The sequence below is a fragment of the Strongylocentrotus purpuratus genome, unplaced genomic scaffold (genome assembly GCF_000002235.5).
Source record: "Strongylocentrotus purpuratus isolate Spur 01 unplaced genomic scaffold, Spur_5.0 spur5_scaffold_19, whole genome shotgun sequence".
Lineage (NCBI taxonomy): Eukaryota > Metazoa > Echinodermata > Echinoidea > Camarodonta > Strongylocentrotidae > Strongylocentrotus > Strongylocentrotus purpuratus.
The window spans coordinates 9,092,709-9,111,622 of record NW_022145604.1 but is presented as its reverse complement, the minus strand read 5'-3'; the positions used below and the strand labels follow the sequence as shown (position 1 = coordinate 9,111,622).

The following is an 18,914-nucleotide window of genomic DNA, read 5'->3' as shown; positions in this document are numbered from 1 at the left end:
TCTAGCATAGTGGGGGTAGGCAGGCAGATATGAAGGCGAGAAAACAGAGCTCAAACGGACAAAATGGTGCCTGAACGTTCATGCAGGAATAATTTAGTAGAAAAGAAAGAACTCAGTAACCATGATGATATGCTATAAAATATGCATGGGAAATTTGAACAGAACAGAGAAGATGAATGGACCTAGATAAGGCTCATATATAAGCACTTAAGAAGAATGAAAGTTTGAAAGAAGAAGAAGGAGAATAGGTATATATATACATACGTTGAATAATAAAAGGCACGACTAAGGGCTTCAATGCAATACTAATTACGATATTAATAATTATAATAATAAATAGCATTCATAATACAGGTGTTTTTCCTCAAAAAGAACACTTGTCTTGAGGATCCAGCATCAGTACCCTCATCATGGCCGAGATGCCAAATATACAGTGCTCTAGCATATTGTGTAACTGATAACACCTGACTGGAGTGTGGCAAAAAATGGATTAACGTCCTGCAAAAGGATTTTAATGTCAGACTGGGATTCAACCTCCAAACCTTGGATTGGCAGATACAAAAACAAATCACTATACCACCAAATTCCCATTCGTTCCTTTTCCAGAGTGTACACTCTGTTTCAACATCTTTCCTCGTGCTACAAGGGAGATGTTCAAAACGTAACAAAGATTTAAATTTTATATTTAATTTCTTGTAGGTACTACACTAAAACAGATAACTCTCTTTTACCCTTCCCTCTTCTTCAAGGGAAGTGAAAGTAGTGCCAAACTTGGATTATCTATGAACGATCCTCATTTTTGTTGAACATCATTTCAAATTGATAAATTACCTTAACAATAACAATTACTCTCCTGTCTCATTCAACAGAACCAACCGATAGGGGTGACACGGGTAAGTACAAATGTCGTTATTTTGTCTATACAATCTAGTTTCGAATTGCTTTACAAAGTAATAGCAACTCTCAGCTGGATTACCTTAGACTGGATATGGAACTTTTATATAGGCGCTTGAAACTAATGTAGGCCTATATCACTTTGAAACCAGAAATCATACAACAGTCTCTCAAATATTTAAAGCATGTGTACATGCAAATGAACAATCAAAATTTTGTTCATTATTCAAAGTTATTCTACATTAGAATTCGCTTAGAAAAATCACCTGCCTCCCTTGGCTTTTCTTCGAATCTTTTTGTCCAATTATTGCTGCCCTCATGTCACAGATACTACCACACAGAGGACCCGAACATCAGCTGTGACTACGCCCACCACATCAAGCAGTGAGACTACCACCCTATCTACAACTACTTCTGGCCAAACAACGCCTGGTAGGATTTTGGAATTTTGTTTATACTAAATTTTTGCCCATAATACCCCCTTCACATACACGGATTTGCCTTACGAGTCCTTACTGATCGCACAAATTCACATATTTTTCATGGATTATTACAATTTGCCCACTTTTACAACCGATTTAAGATTGCAACGAGTTATTGAGAGCTATTTACGGTTTATTACGATTTATTACATCGTACTTACGTCAAAATGTTACGATTTAATACGTGTTGTCACGGATAACTACGAGCAACTAACGGGCATTTTACTAGCTTGTTACGGATCGTTACGAGTATATTACGGAATATTACAATTCATCAAAGCCTTTACGTCTGAGCTACGACCTATTTACGTGTTGTTACAATAGTTTCGAGTTGGTTACGTGTCCTTCAGACTTTGCATGTTTTATACTTTTCCCTAAATCGTAAACAATACTTAAGAATACGTACAGTATACGTATATATTCGTAAAGTACTCGTAATTAAACGTAAAGTGCTGCTATTAACTCGTAACGATCTGTAAAGCCATCGCAAAATGACCCGAATGAAATCGTAAAAAACACGAAGGGCGAATGGTTCTGTAAGTTAATCACATTCTGCCATTGCTCTATTCTGCTTGTTGATTACAATATAGCACATGTTGAATTCTGCAAACGGAAATGTGGGATAATGCAACAACTTTACAGCGCCCCACTGTGCCTAATTGCTGTGTGTCTCTTTTCTTTTGTGTGACATTTGATATCGTGTCAGGTGATTGCGCGGAAAACCTGAATGATGATAGTAAGCCGGATCCAGTGATAACACTCCAGACATCCGACATGGCTAACGTTACTCCAGATCAAACTGTCACACTTTCCAGTGGGACATCGTCAATCACCGTTCGATTCGGAAGTAGTGATGCTGGATACAAGGTCCTGACCAGAGTGACAGCCGTCATCCTGAGTGTTGACGATGCAACAACAGGAGGTCCGCCCATGATGATTCGTCTCGACAGCGTCACCTTTTCAAACGGAACGACAGCTCAAGACATTGGTGAAGTTAATTCAAGTGGGCCTACCACCGGAATGTTTAGACTTGGGGCACTCGGAGAAGAACCCGTGGATGCTTTGGTCTTTTCCGTGCCCGACATTGTCCCTCAAAACGCTTCTTCAGTAGACGTTGTCGTCCGATTTGATGGATGCATCGAGACAGGTGAACGTAACTTTCTTTCTATAAAACAAAATGTTTTCCGTATGTTAATAGGCAACATGGGCAGCATCATATCCCGCATTTTCCTTCAAGTCCTGTACCATGTATAACATGTAAACTATGCATGTTACTCGTTTGAAGGAAACAATGAGAATGAAAGTTGATACTATTATCCTGTTTACTTTCTAGATGTACAAAAATCGCAGCAGAATGAACTTAACCTCGGTTTAAATATGGATTTTTTTTAACACAAGACACGGATCAAAGCATTTCATTTTCTGGTATATGTACAATAGATCATTTCTGCTTGTTCTTCCAAATGTGTGTATACAGAGACCATAACTACAGTGGTGACCACGAGTGTTGCTACCACCACCACACCAGCAACCACTACAACACCGGCTACCACTTCTACGACAGAAGTGACGACTGCAGTCATGACAACAGGAAGTACCACAGCTGTCGAAGAGACAACCACCGTCACGACAACGACACCTGAAGTCACCACCACTGAAACAACTACTAGATTGGCAACAACAACTCCAGGTATTATCCTTTTCACCTCCTAATAATCACTTTATAATCCCAGAGTATAAAAAAACATGTACTAAAAATACTTCACCTTGTTAACTTGGCTTAAAATTGTATTATCATTGAGGTATCTAAATGCAGAAGGAAGTGTACAGTTTAGAATTTATGATGTAGCATTGGCCACACAGAGATAACATTTTTCAGAAATGTAGATGGAGCTGTTTATAACATACTTAATTATTCGTGCTTGTTGTACCTTGTTCTGTTTGATGATATCAATATAGTACATGTTGTGTTCTGCAAAGGGAAATGCGGGATAATGCAACAACTTTACAGCGCCCCTCTGTGTCTAATTGCTGTGTGTCTCTTTTCTTTTGTGTGACATTTGATTTCGTGTCAGGTGATTGCGCGGAAAACCTGAATGATGATAGTAAGCCGGATCCAGTGATAACACTCCAGACATCCGACATGGCTAACGTTACTCCAGATCAAACTGTCACACTTTCCAGTGGGACATCGTCAATCACCGTTCGATTCGGAAGTAGTGATGCTGGATACAAGGTCCTGACCAGAGTGACAGCCGTCATCCTGAGTGTTGACGATGCAACAACAGGAGGTCCGCCCATGATGATTCGTCTCGACAGCGTCACCTTTTCAAACGGAACGACAGCTCAAGACATTGGTGAAGTTAATTCAAGTGGGCCTACCACCGGAATGTTTAGACTTGGGGCACTCGGAGAAGAACCCGTGGATGCTTTGGTCTTTTCCGTGCCCGACATTGTCCCTCAAAACGCTTCTTCAGTAGACGTTGTCGTCCGATTTGATGGATGCATCGAGACAGGTGAACGTAACTTTCTTTCTATAAAACAAAATGTTTTCCGTATGTTAATAGGCAACATGGGCAGCATCATATCCCGCATTTTCCTTCGAGTCCTGTACCATGTATAACATGTAAACTATGCATGTTACTCGTTAGAAGGAAACAATGAGAATGAAAGTTGATACTATTATCCTGTTTACTTTCTAGATGTACAAAAATCGCAGCAGAATGAACTTAACCTCGGTTTAAATATGGATTTTTTTTAACACAAGACACGGATCAAAGCATTTCATTTTCTGGTATATGTACAATAGATCATTTCTGCTTGTTCTTCCAAATGTGTGTATACAGAGACCATAACTACAGTGGTGACCACGAGTGTTGCTACCACCACCACACCAGCAACCACTACAACACCGGCTACCACTACCACGACAGAAGTGACGACTGCAGTCATGACAACAGGAAGTACCACAGCTGTCGAAGAGACAACCACCGTCACGACAACGACACCTGAAGTCACCACCACTGAAACAACTACTAGATTGGCAACAACAACTCCAGGTATTTATCCTTTTCACCTCCAAATAATCACTTTATATTCCCAGAGTATAAAAACCATGTACTAAAAATACTTCACCTTGTTAACTTGGCTTAAAATTGTATTATCATTGAGGTATCTAAATGCAGAAGGAAGTGTACAGTTTAGAATTTATGATGTAGCATTGGCCACACAGAGATAACATTTTTCAGAAATGTAGATGGAGCTGTTTATAACATACTTAATTATTCGTGCTTGTTGTGCCTTGTTCTGTTTGGTGATATCAATATAGTACATGGTGTGTTCTGCAAAGGGAAATGCGGGATAATGCAACAACTTTACAGCGCCCCTCTGTGTCTAATTGCTGTGTGTCTCTTTTCTTTTGTGTGACATTTGATTTCGTGTCAGGTGATTGCGCGGAAAACCTGAATGATGATAGTAAGCCGGATCCAGTGATAACACTCCAGACATCCGACATGGCTAACGTTACTCCAGATCAAACTGTCACACTTTCCAGTGGGACATCGTCAATCACCGTTCGATTCGGAAGTAGTGATGCTGGATACAAGGTCCTGACCAGAGTGACAGCCGTCATCCTGAGTGTTGACGATGCAACAACAGGAAGTCCGCCCATGATGATTCGTCTCGACAGCGTCACTTTTTCAAACGGAACGACAGCTCAAGACATTGGTGAAATTAATTCAAGTGGGCCAACCACCGGAATGTTTAGACTTGGGGCACTCGGAGAAGAACCCGTGGATGCTTTGGTCTTTTCCGTGCCCGACATTGTCCCTCAAAACGCTTCTTCAGTAGACGTTGTCGTCCGATTTGATGGATGCATCGAGACAGGTGAATATAATTTACTTTCTTAACAAAAATTGGTTTCCGTATGTTAATAGGCCACATGGGCAGCATCATATCCCGCATATTCCTTTAAGTCCTGTACCAGGTAAAGCAAGCTCCAGTGATCATTGCCATGTATATCAGGTAAACAATGCATGTTACCCGTTAGAAGGAAACAATGCATGTTACTCGTTAGAAGGAAACAATGAGAAAGAAAGTTGATACTATTATCCTGTTTACTTTCTAGATGTACAAAAATCGCAGCAGAATGAATGAATGAATGGTTTAAATATGGATTCTTTTTAAAACAAGACACGGATCAAAGCATTTCATTTCATGGTATATGCACAATAGATCATTTCTGCTTGTTCTTCCAAATGTTTTTATACAGAGACCATAACTACAGTAGTGACCACGAGTGTTGCTACCACCACCACACCAGCAACCACTACAACACCGGCTACCACTACCACGACAGAAATGACGACTGCAGTCATGACAACAGGAAGTACCACAGCTGTCGAAGAGACAACCACCGTCACGACAACGACACCTGAAGTCACCACCACTGAATCAACTACCACAATGACAACAACAACTCCAGGTATTTATATTTTCCAAATCCGAATAAGGACTTCAAACTACTAGTGTAGAACATTTACAAGGGGATCACACCGGTATATTTTGCTGTAAAGGGTATAATCTTGAAGTATCTACTTCCAAAAAAAGGTGTATGGGGTTCGCAACGTGTAATTTATTCGTGCCTAAAAATAGGTTAAGGCGTTGCAGAGTTTCAAGAAAAAAATATATGGTGAAAAACTTAGAAATAAAGGAATTGATATGAGTAAGGAATAGCGATTGTTCGTATTCCGTGATTACTATTTCAAGAAGTTCAATACATTGTGCAAGGCTCAATTACGGTTTTGATTTTAGAGTATTGAAATGTTATCTTGAAGAGCGGGTTATCCATTACAGTTGGAAAAAAGCAACTCCTGGAATATCTAGAGCAATTTGTTACAAGTCTGTAGTATCTAGCATAGTGGAGGTAGGCAGGCAGATATGAAGGCGAGAAAACAGAGCTCAAACGGACAAAATGGTGCCTGAACGTTCATGCAGGAATAATTTAGTAGAAAAGAAAGAACTCAGTAACCATGATGATATGCTATAAAATATGCATGGGAAATTTGAACAGAACAGAGAAGATAAATGGACCTAGATAAGGCTCATATATAAGCACTTAAGAAGAATGAAAGTTTGAAAGAAGAAGAAGGAGAATAGGTATATATATACATACGTTGAATAATAAAAGGCACGACTAAGGGCTTCAATGCAATACTAATTACGATATTAATAATTATAATAATAAATAGCATTCATACTACAGGTGTTTTTCCTCAAAAAGAACACTTGGCTTGAGGATCCAGCATCAGTACCCTCATCATGGCCGAGATGCCAAATATACAGTGCTCTAGCATATTGTGTAACTGATAACACCTGACTGGAGTGTGGCAAAAAATGGATTAACGTCCTGCAAAAGGATTTTAATGTCAGACTGGGATTCAACCTCCAAACCTTGGATTGACAGATACAAAAACAAATCACTATACCACCAAATTCCCATTCGTTCCTTTTCCAGAGTGTACACTCTGTTTCAACATCTTTCCTCGTGCTACAAGGGAGATGTTCAAAACGTAACAAAGATTTAAATTTTATATTTAATTTCTTGTAGGTACTACACTAAAACAGATAACTCTCTTTTACCCTTCCCTCTTCTTCAAGGGAAGTGAAAGTAGTGCCAAACTTGGATTATCTATGAACGATCCTCATTTTTGTTGAACATCATTTCAAATTGATAAATTACCTTAACAATAACAATTACTCTCCTGTCTCATTCAACAGAACCAACCGATAGGGGTGACACGGGTAAGTACAAATGTCGTTATTTTGTCTATACAATCTAGTTTCGAATTGCTTTACAAAGTAATAGCAACTCTCAGCTGGATTACCTTAGACTGGATATGGAACTTTTATATAGGCGCTTGAAACTAATGTAGGCCTATATCACTTTGAAACCAGAAATCATACAACAGTCTCTCAAATATTTAAAGCATGTGTACATGCAAATGAACAATCAAAATTTTGTTCATTATTCAAAGTTATTCTACATTAGAATTCGCTTAGAAAAATCACCTGCCTCCCTTGGCTTTTCTTCGAATCTTTTTGTCCAATTATTGCTGCCCTCATGTCACAGATACTACCACACAGAGGACCCGAACATCAGCTGTGACTACGCCCACCACATCAAGCAGTGAGACTACCACCCTATCTACAACTACTTCTGGCCAAACAACGCCTGGTAGGATTTTGGAATTTTGTTTATACTAAATTTTTGCCCATAATACCCCCTTCACATACACGGATTTGCCTTACGAGTCCTTACTGATCGCACAAATACTCATATTTTTCATGGATTATTACAATTTGCCCACTTTTACAACCGATTTAAGATTGCAACGAGTTATTGAGAGCTATTTACGGTTTATTACGATTTATTACATCGTACTTACGTCAAAATGTTACGATTTAATACGTGTTGTCACGGATAACTACGAGCAACTAACGGGCATTTTACTAGCTTGTTACGGATCGTTACGAGTATATTACGGAATATTACAATTCATCAAAGCCTTTACGTCTGAGCTACGACCTATTTACGTGTTGTTACAATAGTTTCGAGTTGGTTACGTGTCCTTCAGACTTTGCATGTTTTATACTTTTCCCTAAATCGTAAACAATACTTAAGAATACGTACAGTATACGTATATATTCGTAAAGTACTCGTAATTAAACGTAAAGTGCTGCTATTAACTCGTAACGATCTGTAAAGCCATCGCAAAATGACCCGAATGAAATCGTAAAAAACACGAAGGGCGAATGGTTCTGTAAGTTAATCACATTCTACCATTGCTCTATTCTGCTTGTTGATTACAATATAGCACATGTTGAATTCTGCAAACGGAAATGTGGGATAATGCAACAACTTTACAGCGCCCCACTGTGCCTAATTGCTGTGTGTCTCTTTTCTTTTGTGTGACATTTGATATCGTGTCAGGTGATTGCGCGGAAAACCTGAATGATGATAGTAAGCCGGATCCAGTGATAACACTCCAGACATCCGACATGGCTAACGTTACTCCAGATCAAACTGTCACACTTTCCAGTGGGACATCGTCAATCACCGTTCGATTCGGAAGTAGTGATGCTGGATACAAGGTCCTGACCAGAGTGACAGCCGTCATCCTGAGTGTTGACGATGCAACAACGGGAGGTCCGCCCATGATGATTCGTCTCGACAGCGTCACCTTTTCAAACGGAACGACAGCTCAAGACATTGGTGAAGTTAATTCAAGTGGGCCAACCACCGGAATGTTTAGACTTGGGGCACTCGGAGAAGAACCCGTGGATGCTTTGGTCTTTTCCGTGCCCGACATTGTCCCTCAAAACGCTTCTTCAGTAGACGTTGTCGTCCGATTTGATGGATGCATCGAGACAGGTGAGCGTAACTTTCTTTCTATAAAACAAAATGGTTTCCGTATGTAAATAGGCCACATGGGCAGCATCATATCACGCATATTCGTTCGAGTCCTGTAGCAGGAAAAGCAAGCCCCTGTGATTCTTGCCATGTATAGCAGGTTAACAATGCATGTAATACTCGTTAGAAGGAAACAATGAGAATGAAAGTTGATATTGTTATCCTGTTTACTTTCTAGATGTACACAAATCGCAGCAAAATAAACTTAACCTTGGTTTAAATATGGATTCTTTTTAACACAAGGACACGGATCAAAGCATTTCATTTTCTGGTATATGCACAATAGATCATTTATGCTTGTTCTTCCAAATGTGTGTATACAGAAATCATAACTACAGTGGTGACCACGAGTGTTGCTACCACCACCACACCAGCAACCACTACAACGCCGGCTACCACTACCACGACAGAAATGACGACTGCAGTCATGACAACAGGAAGTACCACAGCTGTCGAAGAGACAACCACCGTCACGACAACTACACCTGAAGTCACCACCACTGAAACAACTACTAGATTGGCAACAACAACTCCAGGTATTTATCCTTTTCACCTCCAAATAATCACTTTATATTCCCAGAGTATAACAAACATGTACCAAAAATACTTCACCTTGTTAACTTGGCTTAAAATGGTATTATCATTGAGGTTTCTAAATGCAGAAGGAAGTGTACAGTTTAGAAAGTATGATGTAGCATTGGCCACACAGAGATAACATTTTTCAGAAATTCAGATGGAGCTGTTTATAACATGCTTGATTATTCGTGCTTGTTGTGCCTTGTTCTGTTTGGTGATTACAATATAGTACATGTTGTGTTCTGCAAAGAGAAATGCGGGATAATGCAACAACTTTACAGCAACCCTCTGTGTCTAATTGTTGTGTGTCTCTTTTCTTTTGTGTGACATTTGATTTCGTGTCAGGTGATTGCGCGGAAAACCTGAATGATGATAGTAAGCCGGATCCAGTGATAACACTCCAGACATCCGACATGGCTAACGTTACTCCAGATCAAACTGTCACACTTTCCAGTGGGACATCGTCAATCACCGTTCGATTCGGAAGTAGTGATGCTGGATACAAGGTCCTGACCAGAGTGACAGCCGTCATCCTCAGTGTTGACGATGCAACAACAGGAAGTCCGCCCATGATGATTCGTCTCGACAGCGTCACTTTTTCAAACGGAACGACAGCTCAAGACATTGGTGAAATTAATTCAAGTGGGCCAACCACCGGAATGTTTAGACTTGGGGCACTCGGAGAAGAACCCGTGGATGCTTTGGTATTTTCCGTGCCCGACATTGTCCCTCAAAACGCTTCTTCAGTAGATGTTGTCGTCCGATTTGATGGATGCATCGAGACAGGTGAATATAACTTACTTTCTAAACAAAAATGGTTTCCGTATGTTAATAGGCCACATGGGCAGCATCATATCCCGTATATTCCTTCGAGTCCTGTACCAGGTAAAGCAAGCCCCTGATATTATTGCCATGTATAGCAGGTAAACAATGCATGCTACTCGTTAGAAGGAAACGATGAGAATGAAAGTTGATACTATTATCCTGTTTACTTTCTAGATGTACACAAATTGCAGCAGAATGAACTTAGCCTTGGTTTAAATATGGATTCTTTTTAACACAAGACACGGATCAAAGTATTTCATTTTCTGGTATTTGCACAATAGATCATTTCTGCTTGTTCTTTTAAATGTGTGTATACAGAGACCATAACTACAGTGGTGACCACGAGTGTTGCTACCACAACCACACCAGCAACCACTACAACGCCGGCTACCACTACCACGGCAGAAATGACGACTGCAGTCATGACAACAGGAAGTACCACAGCTGTCGAAGAGACAACCACCGTCACGACAACGACACCTGAAGTCACCACCACTGAAACAACTACTAGATTGGCAACAACAACTCCAGGTATTTATCCTTTTCACCTCCAAATAATCACTTTATATTCGCAGAGTATAAAAAACATGTACCAAAAATACTTCACCTTGTTAACTTGGCTTAAAATGGTATTATCATTGAGGTATCTAAATGCAGAAGGAAGTGTACACTTTAGAAAGTATGATGTAGCATTGGCCACACAGAGATAACATTTTTCAGAAATTCAGATGGAGCTGTTTATAACATGCTTGATTATTCGTGCTTGTTGTGCCTTGTTCTGTTTGGTGATTACAATATAGTACATGTTGTGTTCTGCAAAGAGAAATGCGGGATAATGCAACAACTTTACAGCAACCCTCTGTGTCTAATTGTTGTGTGTCTCTTTTCTTTTGTGTGACATTTGATTTCGTGTCAGGTGATTGCGCGGAAAACCTGAATGATGATAGTAAGCCGGATCCAGTGATAACACTCCAGACATCCGACATGGCTAACGTTACTCCAGATCAAACTGTCACACTTTCCAGTGGGACATCGTCAATCACCGTTCGATTCGGAAGTAGTGATGCTGGATACAAGGTCCTGACCAGAGTGACAGCCGTCATCCTGAGTGTTGACGATGCAACAACAGGAAGTCCGCCCATGGTGATTCGTCTCGACAGCGTCACTTTTTCAAACGGAACGACAGCTCAAGACATTGGTGAAATTAATTCAAGTGGGCCAACCACCGGAATGTTTAGACTTGGGGCACTCGGAGAAGAACCCGTGGATGCTTTGGTCTTTTCCGTGCCCGACGTTGTCCCTCAAGACGCTTCTTCAGTAGACGTTGTCGTCCGATTTGATGGATGCATCGAGACAGGTGAATATAACTTACTTTCTAAACAAAAATGGTTTCCGTATGTTAATAGGCCACATGGGCAGCATCATATCCCGCATATTCCTTCGAGTCCTGTACCAGGTAAAGCAAGCCCCTGATATTATTGCCATGTATAGCAGGTAAACAATGCATGTTACTCGTTAGAAGGAAACGATGAGAATGAAAGTTGATACTATTATCCTGTTTACTTTCTAGATGTACACAAATTGCAGCAGAATAAACTTAACCTTGGTTTAAATATGGATTCTTTTTAACACAAGACACGGATCAAAGTATTTCATTTTCTGGTATTTGCACAATAGATCATTTCTGCTTGTTCTTCCAAATGTGTGTATACAGAGACCATAACTACAGTGGTGACCTCGAGTGTTGCTACCACCACCACACCAGCAACCACTACAACGCCGGCTACCACTACCACGACAGAAATGACGACTGCAGTCATTACAACAGGAAGTACCACAGCTGTCGAAGAGACAACCACCGTAACGACAACGACACCTGAAGTCACCACCACTGAATCAACTACCACAATGACAACAACAACTCCAGGTATTTATATTTTTTCAAACCCGAATAAGCACTTCAAACTTCTAGTGTAAGAACATTTACAAGGGGATCACACCGGTATATTTTGCTGTAAAGGGTATAATCTTGAAGTATCTACTTCCAAAAAAAGGTGTATGGGTTTCGCAACGTGTAATTTATTCGTGCCTAAAAATAGGTTAAGGCGTTGCAGAGTTTCAAGAAAAAAATATATTGTGAAAAACTTAGAAATAAAGAAATTGATATGAGAAAGTTATGGCGATTGTTCGTATTTCGGGATTACTATTTCAAGAAGTTGAATACATTGTGCGAGGCTCAATTACGGTTTTGATTTTAGAGTAATAATAATAACTTTTATTTACCCAGGGTAGCAACTTCAGTTATGAAACTGTTCTTGCAGCGGGCCCTGCATAACATAATATGTTATTACTACCCTTCTCCAATCTAATATGCTGAGTGCCTAGCTAGAAGGCAGAAGGTCCCATTGTTATAAGTCTTTGGTATGACTCGGCCGGGGTGTGAACCCACGACCTCCCGTTCATGAGGCGGGCGCTATAACGACTGAGCAACCATGCCCGGTTGAACTGTTATCTTGAAGAGCAGGTTATCCATCACAGTTGGAAAAAAGCAACTCCTGGAATATCTAGAGCAATTTATTACAAGTCTGTAGTATCTAGCATAGTGGAGGTAGGCAGGCAGATATAAAGGCGAGAAAACAGAGCTCAAACGGACAAAATGGCGCCTGAACGTTCATGCAGGAATAATTTAGTAGAAAAGAAAGAACTCAGTAACCACGATGATATGCTATAAAATATGCATGGGAAATTTGAACAGAACAGAGAAGATGAATGGACCTACATAAGGCTCATATATAAGCACTTAAGAAGAATGAAAGTTTGAAAGAAGAAGAAGGAGAATAGGTATATATATATACATACGTTGAATAATAAAAGGCACGACTAAGGGCTTCAATGCAATACTAATTACGATATTAATAATTATAATAATAAATAGCATTCATACTACAGGTGTTTTTCCTCTAAAAGAACACTTGTCTTGAGGATCCAGCATCAGTACCCTCATCATGGCCGAGATACCAAATATACAGTGCTCTAGCATATTGTGTAACTGATAACACCTGACTGGAGTGTGGCAAAAAATGGATTAACGTCCTGCAAAAGGATTTTAATGTCAGACTGGGATTCAACCTCCAAACCTTGGATTGGCAGATACAAAAACAAATCACTATACCACCAAATTCCCATTCGTTCCTTTTCCAGAGTGTACACTCTGTTTCAACATCTTTCCTCGTGCTACAAGGGAGATGTTCAAAACGTAACAAAGATTTAAATTTTATATTTAATTTCTTGTAGGTACTACACTAAAACAGATAACTCTCTTTTACCCTTCCCTCTTCTTCAAGGGAAGTGAAAGTAGTGCCAAACTTGGAATGTCTATGAACAATCCCTCATTTTTGTTGAACATCATTTCAAATTGATAAATTACCTTAACAAAAACCATTACTGTCCTTTCTCATTCAACAGAACCAACCGATAGGGGTGACACGGGTAAGTACAAATGTCGATATTTTGTCTATACAATCTAATTTCGAATTGCTTTACAAAGTAATAGCAACTCTCAGCTGGATTACCTTAGACTGGATATGGAACTTTTATATAGGCGCTTGAAACTAATGTAGACCTATATCACTTTGAAACCAGAAATCATACAACAGTCTCTCAAATATTTAAAGCATGTATACATGCAAATGAACAATCAATATTTGTTCATTATTCAAAGTTATTCTACATTAGAATTCGCTTAGAAAAATCACCTGCCTCCCTTGGCTTTTCTTTGAATCTTTTTGTCCAATTATTGCTGCCCTCATGTCACAGATACTACCACACAGAGGACCCGAACATCAGCTGTGACTACGCCCACCACATCAAGCAGTGAGACTACCACCCTGTCTACAACTACTTCTGGCCAAACAACGCCTGGTAGGATTTTGGAATTTTGTTTATACTAAATTTTTGCCCATAATACCCCCTTCACATACACGGATTTGTCTTACGAGTCCTTACTGATCGCACAAATTCACATATTTTTCACGGATTATTACAATTTGCCCACTTGTACAACCGATTTAAGATTGCAACAAGTTATTAAGAGCTATTTACGGTTTATTACGATTTATTACATCGTACTTACGTCAAAATGTTACGATTTTAATACGTGTTCTCACGGATAACTACGAGCAACTAACGGGCATTTTACTAGCTCTTTACGTATCGTTACAAGTATATTACAGAATATGACAATTCATCAAAGCTTTTACGTCTGAGCTACGACCTATTTACGTGTTGTTACGAAAAGTTACGAGTTAGTTACGTGTTCTTCAGACTTTGCATGTTTTATACCTTTCCCTAAATCGTAAACAATACTTAAGAATACGTACAGTATACGTATATATTCGTAAAGTACTCGTAATTAAACGTAAAGTGCTGCTATTTACTCGTAACGATCTGTAAAGCCATCGCAAAATGACCCGAATGAAATCGTAAAAAACACGAAGGGCGAATGGTTCTGTAAGTTAATCACATTCTGCCATTGCTCTATTCTGCTTGTTGATTACAATATAGCACATGTTGTATTCTGCAAAAAGATATGCAGAATAATGCAAAAACTTTACAGCGCCCCACTGTGCCTAATTGCTGTGTGTCTCTTTTCTTTTGTGTGACATTTGATATCGTGTCAGGTGATTGCGCGGAAAACCTGAATGATGATAGTAAGCCGGATCCAGTCATAACACTCCAGACATCCGACATGGCTAACGTTACTCCAGATCAAACTGTCACACTTTCCAGTGGGACATCGTCAATCACCGTTCGATTCGGAAGTAGTGATGCTGGATACAAGGTTCTGACCAGAGTAACAGCCATCATCCTGAGTGTTGACGATGCAATAACAGGAAGTCCGCCCATGATGATTCGTCTCGACAGCATCACTTTTTCAAATGGAACGACAGCTCAAGACATTGGTGAAATTAATTCAAGTGGGCCAACCACCGGAATGTTTAGACTTGGGGCACTCGGAGAAGAACCCGTGGATGCTTTGGTCTTTTCCGTGCCCGACGTTGTCCCTCAAAACGCTTCTTCAGTAGACGTTGTCGTCCGATTTGATGGATGCATCGAGACAGGTGAATATAACTTACTTTCTAAACAAAAATGGTTTCCGTATGTTAATAGGCCACATGGGCAGCATCATATCCCAAATATTCCTTCGAGTCCTGTACCAGGTAAAGCAAGCCCCTGTGATTCTTGCCATGTATAGCAGGTAAACAATGCATGTTACTCGTTAGAAGGAAACAATGAGAATGAAAGTTGATACTATTATCCTGTTTACTTTCTAGATGTACACAAATCGCAGCAGAATGAACTTAACCTTGGTTTAAATATGGATTCTTTTTAACACAAGACACGGATCAAAGCATTTCATTTTCTGGTATATGCACAATAGATCATTTCTGCCTGTTCTTTTAAATGTGTGTATACAGAGACCATAACTACAGTGGTGACCACGAGTGTTGCTACCACCACCACACCAGCAACCACTACAACGCCGGCTACAACTACCACGACAGAAATGACGACTGCAGTCATGACAACAGGAAGTACCACAGCTGTCGAAGAGACAACCGCCGTCACGACAACGACTCCTGAAGTCACCACCACTGAAACAACTACTAGAGTGGCAACAACAACTCCAGGTATTTATCCTTTTCACCTCCAAATAATTACTTTATATTCCCAGAGTATAAAAAACATGTACCAAAAATACTTCACCTTGTTAACTTGGCTTAAAATGGTATTATCATTGAGGTATCTAAATGCAGAAGGAAGTGTACAGTTTAGAAAGTATGATGTAGCATTGGCCACACAGAGATAACATTTTTCAGAAATTCAGATGGAGCTGTTTATAACATGCTTGATTATTCGTGCTTGTTGTGCCTTGTTCTGTTTGGTGATTACAATATAGTACATGTTGTGTTCTGCAAAGGGAAAAGCTGGATAATGCAACAAATTTACAGCAACCCTCTGTGTCTAATTGCTGTGTGTCTCTTTTCTTTTGTGTGACATTTGATTTCGTGTCAGGTGATTGCGCGGAAAACCTGAATGATGATAGTAAGCCGGATCCAGTGATAACACTCCAGACATCCGACATGGCTAACGTTACTCCAGAACAAACTGTCACACTTTCCAGTGGGACATCGTCAATCACCGTTCGATTCGGAAGTAGTGATGTTGGATACAAGGTCCTGACCAGAGTGACAGCCGTCATCCTGAGTGTTGACGATGCAATAACAGGAAGTCCGCCCATGATGATTCGTCTCGACAGCGTCACTTTTTCAAACGGAACGACAGCTCAAGACATTGGTGAAATTAATTCAAGTGGGCCAACCACCGGAATGTTTAGACTTGGGCCACTCGGAGAAGAACCCGTGGATGCTTTGGTCTTTTCCGTGCCCGACGTTGTCCCTCAAAACGCTTCTTCAGTAGACGTTGTCGTCCGATTTGATGGATGCATCGAGACAGGTGAATATAACTTACTTTCTAAACAAAAATGGTTTCCGTATGTTAATAGGCCACATGGGCAGCATCATATCCCACATATTCCTTCGAGTCCTGTACCAGGTAAAGCAAGCCCCTGTGATTCTTGCCATGTATAACAGGTAAACAATGCATGTTACTCGTTAGAAGGAAACAATGAAAATGAAAGTTGATACTATTATCCTGTTTACTTTCTAGATGTACACAAATCGCAGCAGAATGAACTTAACCTTGGTTTAAATATGGATTCTTTTTAACACAAGACACGGATCAAAGCATTTCATTTTCTGGTATATGCACAATAGATCATTTCTGCCTGTTCTTTTAAATGTGTGTAAACAGAGACCATAACTACAGTGGTGACCACGAGTGTTGCTACCACCACCACACCAGCAACCACTACAACGCCGGCTACCACTACCACGACAGAAATGACGACTGCAGTCATGACAACAGGAAGTACCACAGCTGTCGAAGAGACAACCACCGTCACGACAACGACACCTGAAGTCACCACCACTGAAACAACTACTAGAGTGGCAACAACAACTCCAGGTATTAATCATTTTCACCTCCAAATAATTACTTTATATTCCCAGAGTATAAAAAACATGTACCAAAAATGCTTCACCTTGTTAACTTGGCTTATAATGGTATTATCATTGAGGTATCTAAATGCAGGAGGAAGTGTACATTTTAGAATATATGATGTAGCATTGGCCACACAGAGATAACATTTTTCAGAAATTCAGATGGAGCTGTTTATAACATGCTTGATTATTCGTGCTTGTTGTGCCTCGTTCTGTTTGGTGATTACAATATAGAACATGTTGTGTTCTGCAAAGGGAAATGCGGGATAATACAACAACTTTACAGCACCCCTCTGTGTCTAATTGCTGTGTGTCTCTTTTCTTTTGTGTGACATTTGATTTCGTGTCAGGTGATTGCGCTGAAAACCTGAATGATGATAGTAAGCCGGATCCAGTGATAACACTCCAGACATCCGACATGGCTAACGTTACTCCAGAACAAACTGTCACACTTTCCAGTGGGACATCGTCAATCACCGTTCGATTCGGAAGTAGTGATGTTGGATACAAGGTCCTGACCAGAGTGACAGCCGTCATCCTGAGTGTTGACGATGCAATAACAGGAAGTCCGCCCATGATGATTCGTCTCGACAGCGTCACTTTTTCAAACGGAACGACAGCTCAAGACATTGGTGAAATTAATTCAAGTGGGCCAACCACCGGAATGTTTAGACTTGGGCCACTCGGAGAAGAACCCGTGGATGCTTTGGTCTTTTCCGTGCCCGACGTTGTCCCTCAAAACGCTTCTTCAGTAGACGTTGTCGTCCGATTTGATGGATGCATCGAGACAGGTGAATATAACTTACTTTCTAAACAAAAATGGTTTCCGTATGTTAATAGGCCACATGGGCAGCATCATATCCCACATATTCCTTCGAGTCCTGTACCAGGTAAAGCAAGCCCCTGTGATTCTTGCCATGTATAACAGGTAAACAATGCATGTTACTCGTTAGAAGGAAACAATGAAAATGAAAGTTGATACTATTATCCTGTTTACTTTCTAGATGTACACAAATCGCAGCAGAATGAACTTAACCTTGGTTTAAATATGGATTCTTTTTAACACAAGACACGGATCAAAGCATTTCATTTTCTGGTATATGCACAATAGATCATTTCTGCCTGTTCTTTTAAATGTGTGTAAACAGAGACCATAACTACAGTGGTGACCACGAGTGTTGCTACCACCACCACACCAGCAACCACTACAACGCCGGCTACCACTACCACGACAGAAATGACGACTGCAGTCATGACAACAGGAAGTACCACAGCTGTCGAAGAGACAACCACCGTCACGACAACGACACCTGAAGTCACCACCACTGAAACAACTACTAGAGTGGCAACAACAACTCCAGGTATTAATCATTTTCACCTCCAAATAATTACTTTATATTCCCAGAGTATAAAAAACATGTACCAAAAATGCTTCACCTTGTTAACTTGGCTTATAATGGTATTATCATTGAGGTATCTAAATGCAGGAGGAAGTGTACATTTTAGAATATATGATGTAGCATTGGCCACACAGAGATAACATTT

The 18,914-nt window shown here is 40.2% G+C and overlaps 1 protein-coding gene across 1 annotated transcript in view; it reads left to right on the top strand.

The window, feature by feature from the left end:
* LOC105443099 (mucin-2-like) overlaps window positions 1-18,683 on the top strand; it is a 62,644-nt gene extending 43,961 nt beyond the window's left edge. The window contains exons 33-54 of the mRNA XM_030990896.1: window positions 870-893; window positions 1,222-1,326; window positions 2,083-2,523; window positions 2,854-3,066; window positions 3,452-3,892; window positions 4,223-4,435; window positions 4,821-5,261; window positions 5,647-5,859; window positions 7,155-7,178; window positions 7,507-7,611; window positions 8,368-8,808; window positions 10,567-10,779; window positions 11,165-11,605; window positions 11,963-12,175; window positions 13,714-13,737; window positions 14,065-14,169; window positions 14,928-15,368; window positions 15,726-15,938; window positions 16,324-16,764; window positions 17,122-17,334; window positions 17,720-18,160; window positions 18,520-18,683. Of these exons, the coding sequence (XP_030846756.1) occupies window positions 870-893; window positions 1,222-1,326; window positions 2,083-2,523; window positions 2,854-3,066; window positions 3,452-3,892; window positions 4,223-4,435; window positions 4,821-5,261; window positions 5,647-5,859; window positions 7,155-7,178; window positions 7,507-7,611; window positions 8,368-8,808; window positions 10,567-10,779; window positions 11,165-11,605; window positions 11,963-12,175; window positions 13,714-13,737; window positions 14,065-14,169; window positions 14,928-15,368; window positions 15,726-15,938; window positions 16,324-16,764; window positions 17,122-17,334; window positions 17,720-18,160; window positions 18,520-18,683 (5,570 nt within the window). The remainder of the gene's footprint in view (window positions 1-869; window positions 894-1,221; window positions 1,327-2,082; window positions 2,524-2,853; window positions 3,067-3,451; window positions 3,893-4,222; window positions 4,436-4,820; window positions 5,262-5,646; window positions 5,860-7,154; window positions 7,179-7,506; window positions 7,612-8,367; window positions 8,809-10,566; window positions 10,780-11,164; window positions 11,606-11,962; window positions 12,176-13,713; window positions 13,738-14,064; window positions 14,170-14,927; window positions 15,369-15,725; window positions 15,939-16,323; window positions 16,765-17,121; window positions 17,335-17,719; window positions 18,161-18,519) is intronic.
* Window positions 18,684-18,914: the final 231 nt, after the last annotated feature.